This window comes from Lepeophtheirus salmonis, chromosome 6 (assembly GCF_016086655.4).
Source record: "Lepeophtheirus salmonis chromosome 6, UVic_Lsal_1.4, whole genome shotgun sequence".
Lineage (NCBI taxonomy): Eukaryota > Metazoa > Arthropoda > Copepoda > Siphonostomatoida > Caligidae > Lepeophtheirus > Lepeophtheirus salmonis.
In genome coordinates, this window is record NC_052136.2 from 17,317,561 (window position 1) to 17,326,581 (window position 9,021).

A 9,021-nucleotide genomic window follows, 5' to 3' on the forward strand; every position below is an offset into this window, starting at 1 on the left:
TTGAAGTTGTTTTACCATTTGTAATGTCCTTCTAAATAGATACCTAGATGTAATCAGGCAACAAATACTTAAAAATTGGTGAACCACATTTTTAACAAATATATTTTCTTGGCTTGAGGTTATATATACATTTAGAATGGTATTATGCTAATATAATTGATAAATTATATATATACATCCAACTAATGAATAAAAACCTTCAATCTATGTTTGTTATCATCAAGGCTTTTAGAAGTTTATATTAGTATAACCACGAAATGAAATAATAGAAAAAGAGAATCACAACACATTGGATGTTATCTTATTATTTGAAAACAATAAGAATGCTTTGTTTCATGGATGCAGTTCCGTCCATCTCATAGTTCTTAATTTCTTCCGAGTATTCAGTATACTTATGTTATATACATAATTATTACAAGCTTCATCTTCAAATCCCTTAAACGATATTTTACTGCGTACAAAGCAGGGGACAGACCATCCGGACTAGCTCGATTAATCCGGGTCTGAATCGAGCTAAATTTGCTTCCTACGAATCTTACTGATATCTGAATTGAACTGTGCCTCAATCAATAATCTTTGGAGCTTTGATCTCAAATACAGTGTGCCATATAGCTTAAAGTATAAAAAAAATGACCTATTTTTGGAAATTGTAAGACGGATTTCTTTTAGACTGCTTCACAAGATTGAAAATAATACGTATATTATTCATTTCAGCTCAATCTGACACAAATGGCCGAGCCACTAGATGAAACAAGATGATTTTACCAGATTCTTGGATTTTTGAACTTCAAATTGACGCCGGCAAGCATGGGAAAGTCAAACAGAGCTCATTGGACATATATTAGAGCAATTTGGAGACGTTCAAAAGGCCGAGTAGACTATATTTTAAAAAAGAAGGGCTCTAGGAGGAAGATTGATAGTCAATTATCGGAGGCTTCAGAACATGGGGCAAAGCAAGTCAAACAAAGTCCCAACTGTCTTTTCCTTCTGGCACAAAATAGCCAAGATTCTGAACCAGACTCAGAGCAATCATGATTATCAACAATCACTTCAAAAAAAATATTTTTCCAATTTTTAAATACATTCTTTGAAATGATTCTACGCTATATTGGAGATCTCTAAGCATTAATTAGCCAACTTGAGAACTACACCATCTTTTTAGTTAGGACAACGGGAAATTATTCATACTTAAATATCTTTTCAAACAGGAACAAGGATTCAAAACTATGATATAACTTTTCAAAAGAGTCATGCATATATGTATGTATTTAATAGTGCTTATATCTACATCGTACACATTTAAAACTGAGATAAAATTTAATTTTTTTTTGCCAAAATATGAGACATTAAGAATATAAATATTTAATAAATAATCTATGTTTATAGTATAGATAACTGTTAACATTTTAACGCCGTGTAAAGTATAAATAGAATGAAGCCATTCCTGAAATAAAAACAATTACTGATATAATGCATTTAAATAACCGTGCCGTTGCTCATCTCATTTTGAATTTACTACGATCAAAGTTATACGTATATCTAGATATTTCAGGAAAATGGCTACCAACAAGACAAAGAGATATAAATGAAATGAATGGCTTCTTTATTAATGCAAAATTATATCTTTTATGGTATTGAATAAATATATGCATGTACTGTACATGATATATATTCTATTACATAAATTATATATTTAGGAAATTAAAAATCAAATTTGTAAATGATAATAGACTCGTATTTCTTTCCAGGCTCTAAAATACAACTTGGAAAGTTGTCATTATTAATGGCATCAGGGAAATTTTGTGCTTCAAGGCAAAAGCCTCCGTATTTTTCATAGGGAATGCCGGACTTGCCCTTTAGAGTTGAATCATCTCCCAAATGATTACCTATAAAATAAATATGTTGATATAAATTCCAATTACATTATTATTATTTTTTTAAATTCTGAACAGGAAATTAATGTATACAAATCAAAAATACAAAAAATATTTGAAAAAATCATCAAAGAAATGTCATTGATAAAAAAAATTTCCTTCAAAATAACAACACGTCGTTACCTCGCTAACAAAATAATGTACTGTGTATTTCATTGTTAGCTTTCAGAGTTTTTACTTTTTTCAATGTTCTGAACATTGATTGGCTGAATTATAATTAGCTACTTTTCAGCTGTGAACAGTTTACTATAATTTTAAAACAATTCCATAGGTGGAAAAGGAATTGGCTAACTAGCACTGATTATTATTGTACTTTTTCTGGTTTTTTGATAAAAATTTACGTGATACAATAAAGGCTCGACGTGATAGGTACTTTCAAAAATGTCCTTAGGAAACAAGGGTTATAAGAAAATGTCTTTTAAATAGCATCATCAAATTGTAAAAATATCCACAATTCCAAGTTTGCATTAAATAAGTTATTAATATTCGGCCAAAATTGAAGTTGTCCCCGTAAAACATTATAATCTCCTACGTCTATAATTGATGCACCTGTATAAAACTGCAGTCCAAGTTGATTCGTCCAGCATTCCATTTTGTTCCCCGAGGGATGACTCACTTTTGCAGTGAGTTTCAAATCCTTTGAATCAAACACATAGTTATGATCAAATCCTGCATGATCCCCACCAGGACAATTTGGAATCACGGTTCCTAATTTAGATTTTGTGCGCAAATCAAAGGGCGTTCCATCTACTTTCTCAATAATTCCAGTCGGTAATTTGTTACTCTCATTTACTGGTGTGTATTTATCAGCATAAAGTGTGACATCATGCTCAAATAATTCCTTTGCACCAGATGATTCTCCACCTAATGTCATGATTTAATACAAAATCTCAGTTTATCGATATATTATGTAACTATCTTACCAAGATTAAAATAGGTATGGTTTGTAAGGTTAATCGGAGTTTCTCCATCGGATTCTGCAGTATAAGTTATTTTCAATTCATTTGCATCATTCAGTTTAATGTTTGCTGTTGTAAATAGAGTGCTGGGATATCCTTCATTACCATCAGGACTCTTGTGTCTCAACACTACACCATCAAACTCATCATAATTAATAACTTTCCATAGGCACTTATCAAAACCCTGAAACAAAACAAGAAAGAATACAAAATAAATCTGTATAAACCGTGAATGTATGTACCTTTTTACCACCATGGAGTGAGTTATTTTGATCATTCTTGTGAAGAATAAATTCCTTTTCTCCCAAATGAAACTTTCCATTTCCTATTCGGTTACAGACTCGCCCCACTGTGGATCCCATATAAGGATTTGAAGAACTGTACCAGACATAATATAACATCTTATTTGTATATATATTAAGTATGTACATTACTCGCTTTTTGGAAACTAGAAATAACTTACCTTAAATATTCATCCATTGTTTTATATCCAAGACAAACGTCAATATATTCATCGTCTCCCTTAGGAAGGAGTATGTTTTTAATCGTAGCTCCATAGTTGATTACCTACAAGGAGAAAGTGCAAAATTACTTACACAAGCCTAATCGTTGAAAGAGGGTTACATCAACAATCATGCCATTTATATTTTGAAGCCTCAAACAATAGACGAATCCTCCTTTGGGATCATGCCCCAATATTTCTGCTTTGAGCAAACTCTCTGTTGACATTGTTTCTTCTTCTTCAATAGTCAAGGCAAAAATATGATAGTATTAATATATCTAATAAATGTATAAAATCAAAAACAACTTATAAAAAAGCCTAATTTGCTCTATAACCGGTTCTTTCCATGCATGAACTATTTGCTTATTATTATAGACTAATTTATTGAAATATTTTTAAATTATTTAGTTTTTAGAAAAATATTTTAGCAACATTTAATTTACTTTATTTTTGACGAAGTTACTTAATATAGTTATGATTTATGTATATAATTTATTCTGTGATTATTTTAAAGTTTTTTAATGCTACACTTTTATTTGTTAATGCTTTAAAAAATTATTTTAAATCTATCATCCGGCTTTATATATAATTAAATTGATTAATTAACACTGACATTCTTAATGTATACTTATGAAATGATAAATAATACATTCAATATTGAATTATAAGTGTTGATTCTTCTACTATCGTTTCGTATTTATATTGATGCTCAAAACTAACTTATTCAAGAGAAATTTGAATTATTGCAAGGTTAGGTAAAAAGGGGTCAGTAGCAATTGCACCCCCCCCCATGATTTTTACAATTTTGAATTGAAGCTAAACTATAATAGCCACTTATAATTTAAAACTGGTTGTATTAGAGAAAAATAATATAAGTTATTTTTCAAAATCTAGGTCTATCAATTTTTTGTTATTGTATGAGAAAAATTAAATGTACACATTGTACAATGGTCACTGGTCATATTTGGACTTTCTTTTACCATTTTTATTGGGTTTCTAAGGGTAAATTTGGGGGGTAATGAATTAGTTGTTTTTAATATTTTTCTCTCTTAAAAAATCCATCCATGTCTAGTAAACAAAATAGAATGAAGAGAGAACATTCATTTGAAGATAATAAGTGGAGTAAGATATGGGTAGAGTTGAAACGTTCGTAGTGAGCAAACTCCCTTTAAAAATTCGAAAAAAATGGTCGTTCCGTGTGATTTTTCTTCTTTATTGTTCAATATTTAATCAGTCGTCATAGTGTTAGCATCTCCCTCTGAAGTAAGTATTGTCTTTTATGGTAATGGTAATATGGACGTCGAAGATAAGGGACACTCTGGTAGGCCAACCATAAAAAAATTCCATAAAATAATGGAAATCGTCGAGTTGGAACGGCATGGGAGGACTTATTCCATTGCCTAGGAACTGAAGTTTAGTCAGAAAACCATTTGTAACCATTTGCTTAAGGCTGGCCTTAAGAAGAAGCTCAATTTATGTATGGGTGCCACACGAATTGACACAAAATAACATTTCGGATGGAATTGATGTTTGCAACTCTTTGTTGAAAACGTAACGAAATTGATCCATTTTTGAATCGTATGGTGACTAATGATGAAAAATGGATCACGTACGAGAACAACAGCCAAAAAGACCGTGGCCAAAGAACGGTGAAGAGGCTCAAATGATCAACAAGCCTGGATTAACTGTCAAGATGGTTATACTTTTTGTTTGATGGGATTAGAAAAGAATTCTCCGCATGAGCTGTGAGGGTATATTTAATTCATTCATCCCTACTCACAGCTAACTTAATGCAACGCCATGACAGCTAAGCTGCTCTCCTCTCGAAACATTCTTCAAATTGTCAGTGTGACCATGTTCATTCGTTCTTTTTCATAGCGGTGGATGATAATATAATTTTCCTCTATGGCCCTGACTATACAAACAGAAACATCACAATATTTTTTCTTTTTACTTTTACTAGTAATTGTTCAAGAGGGGGGAAATCCTTGAACAAGGTGCGAAACGGATTTTAATTATATTATTATCTGCATGTAGATTTATCTTCTCAATCCCCTTTGTGTACGCCATCATTGTTGATCCATTTTATACAATATACGACTCAACCTATGGTTTTTGTTAATAATAGGATTAACAAATAACATAACTTTCTTGATGGTATATTCTGGCCTATTCTGTACAAATGTGGGAACAAATTCATTATATTATTTGTGTTTAGTAACCTTTCCTTCAAAAAAATAAAAGATAAAAGGTCTCAAAATCCGTTCATAATATTTTGTTTCTATAGAAAGTTTAGTCATTAAATAATTTATTATTCTTCATTAATCTGATTGTAAAGTCAGATATATAAGGGTTGATTCCATTTGAGCTAATCAATTATCAAGAAAATATCGATAGCTGATAAACTCAATACTTTTCAGACTTGTATAAAATAGTAGTAAAAAGTAAATTTCTATGTTAGTAGGATAACACCGTGATAAAAGAAAAGTGAAGAAATGAAGACCACGTGACCAGTTTATTTATAAATTTTGCTGGCTACGAAACGACTTCTTTGTACACTAGGGGTACTGAGAGTGCCATGAATGACTCCACAATTATTTTGTCTTCAGCTGTTTTCGTCAGTTCCCTCTTTCTGATTTAAAACCGCTGAATCTATATATTTGTGTATTAAAAGAATATTGATACAGGGATTCCATTAGTAATTTGTATCCTTTATTATTCTCTTATAGAGAAAAGGTTGGGAGATAAAATCAGGAGAACATCGTGAGAAAGTTCGTGGATATTAAATAAACTAAACAGCTGAACATTTCCATGTTTTATAACATAATGAAATAGGAAGAGTAATTATTATCAAGTATAAATTTCACTTTCTGACAACACAGGATCAATCAAACTCGTCTTTTTCTATTCCAATGATAGATCTATGTAGAATTTAGATGAATGATCTAAGTAGATACAATGTACTACTCATACTCTGAAGATTTATGAGAATAATTTATAATGATTTTTTACATACAAATTATAGTTAACATGTATGTCGTATACTCTAACTTTATTTGACACATCAAACACATATGTTATATACCTCTAATAACATATCCATTTACAGAGTTGCATAAAACAGAAACTCCCGGTATGTACAAATTTAAGAATGAGAAAAGGAATGTAGTACATATTTATGAGCATTTGAAGTATGTTTTGGAGGAGAGCAGCTTTGCTTTCATGCCATTTGAGCTGAAAGCAGGCGTGAAAGGAGGAAAAATACACAAAAATATCACTTCTCACTTAAAGTGTCAGCATGGGGTGGGCTGGAGGCACTGTTTCCCCTCCCTCAAATGATGAAATTTTTACTTTTTACTACAATATTTTTTTTTCAAAAAAGATAAAAAATATATTTGTGAAGTAAGCATCTGTTATTGAGCTGTCAAGACAAATGATGACGTCACAAAAACCATAAATTACTTTGTTTGATGACTCATCATATGTATGTAGATGAGTATTCATAACCATAGGTCAACAGTGACTTATACCTATATGGCAAATAGCCGGTCAATAAATAAAGATACGAATACTTTCTTTTTTTCTTTGGTACTGCCGAACCCGTAATTATTCGCAGGCAACCCATTTTGGCAAATAATATGCGGGTATTTTTTACATTAATGCTGCGGAAACGAGAATTAACCGGACCTCTTCCTAATCACATTGATACCCGGAAAACAGCAACCCCTTCTACGTGATTTTTTCTTGTCAACAGTCGAATATTAATGTTCTAAATGTTGATTTGTTAAAAATCAAATAATAAATGTTTAATTAGTCTGTGTATATGTATTAATAAATAGAGAATGGTCTAACAAAAGCTGGGATGTATCACATAATTGGCAATTTACTCAATAATCTCGGGCCTTTTCACTTCTCTTTTCGAAGGAAAGGATGAGAGACGAATAAATATTGTTTAATGAAATATATTATAGCCATGAATTATACGAGAGAAATATACGAATAAGGAAAAGTCTTTTTCTGCGTGCTATATCTCTATAAGTATTCCTTTTTTCTTTTGTATAAGTTAATAAATATTATACAAGATATATACATATTCTCTTGAAATGAATGTACTATGAAGGAGCATGTTAATATATTATTTGTAAGAGCTGTTTCACTCTCAACATTGATTAAACTATGGCATCTAATTTTTGTGCAAATGCCAGATCCATGCATTGACTTCAGATGTCAAACGGATCGTTTGAGGTATTAAAAGACGAAGAATAAAATTAACATAAGTTCCCATCGATTTTCAAAGATAAAGGCCATCAAAAAAAGTTAGGGCCAATTAGATTTATCCTTCAAATACTATTAAATCTCTAATGATAAATTTATTAAATCTCTCCATCATCAAAAATATTCTATATAGTGGGAGTTTTTTTTTTGAGTAAATTTCTACGAAGAAATTTACTCAAAAAAAACAACAACGATGGACTTCAAAAACTAACTATTCATTCGAAGAAAAGCTATCAATTTATATTTGATACTGCCACTATAACATAAAGAAAAAATTATGCCCTCCCGAAGAACCTTTCAGTACGTGCTGATACACGACAATATATAAATTCCGTCAATTAATAAAACATAATTACATGTAGTAAAACACATAAATAATAAAACATTTAAAACAACAATAGCTAAAAACCGAGTCAAGAATCTAAAATTCACATTTAAAGCAATTACTTTCCAAAAGTTTAAAAAATACCTTATTATTCTTTTCAAAGTGTTCAAATATATTGCTGATATTTTTGGGTAGTATCGTACCAAATCCGCTCCATATTGCCATCCATAACCCGATACATTTGGAATCCTCAAAGAGAAAGCTGATTATCGCCCTGTAGGAGATATAATAATTATTCGTAATTCTTCAGCTTCCAGTGGTTGATAGGTGCATAACTTTTCGCCATAAGGGCTTTAAGATTAGACAAAGCGAAATAATATTATCATGGGAAGTCCTACTATTTGATACTACAAACAATGTCATCGCTTTTGTTGAATTAGATTCCATGTTTTTCTTTCAATGATATGGCTCACTTTAAAATCCGAACATGAAGACAATCAACAAAGGCTTGAATGGCAGAATCAAAAGTTATCCCACATTCTTTTCATGGAGCGTTGTAAAAAATAAGATTTGCCGATATTTAAAGTTGTGTTGTTGACACCTTGTATTCATTAGTGTGGAGCAGCGGGCCTTGTATTTTCTTGTGCCAGGGCTTAACTAAGTCTAAAAGATTAATAAAATAGTTGCGTAGCTTATTAACTCTACTTCCTAACTGTTGCTCATAACACATTTTTAAATGCCCCACTACAAATTTGTTAGTCATAAATATTTGTTTACTTGTTACAAATTGTTGTCGAGCTTATTATTGATTTTATTTCTCGATTTATTTAGTACACGTATGACGACTAATGTATTTGTTTATTTTGGCTGTGACATCCCTTGTTTGTGTATCCCATGATTATAAATAAGGCATGAAAATAGTTTTAATTATTTCCAAAGCATTTATTTAATCAGTCGAAAAGGGACAAACTATTCAATTAATGATTAGGTTTTATCATCTTCTCGAATATATGCTACCCTTGTATC

At 30.9% G+C, this 9,021-nt stretch overlaps 1 protein-coding gene across 2 annotated transcripts; it reads right to left on the reverse strand.

Moving 5' to 3' along the window:
* Nucleotides 1-1,582: 1,582 nt before the first annotated feature.
* Nucleotides 1,583-3,651, reverse strand: LOC121120554 (galactose mutarotase). 2 transcript variants are annotated; one of them, XM_040715432.2, is made up of 6 exons: nt 3,518-3,651; nt 3,357-3,460; nt 3,136-3,271; nt 2,858-3,077; nt 2,484-2,798; nt 1,583-1,886 (listed from the first exon to the last, which is right to left on the reverse strand). In XM_040715432.2, the coding sequence occupies exons 1-6, from the start codon at nt 3,620-3,622 to the stop codon at nt 1,702-1,704; spliced, it is 1,065 nt and encodes a 354-aa protein (XP_040571366.1). In that variant the 5' UTR covers nt 3,623-3,651; the 3' UTR covers nt 1,583-1,701. The 2 variants fall into 2 exon arrangements, with proteins under 2 accessions (XP_040571366.1, XP_040571367.1); XM_040715433.2 differs by lacking the exon at nt 3,518-3,651 and having other exon boundaries at nt 3,136-3,294; nt 3,357-3,477.
* Between the last annotated feature and the right edge of the window lie 5,370 nt (nt 3,652-9,021).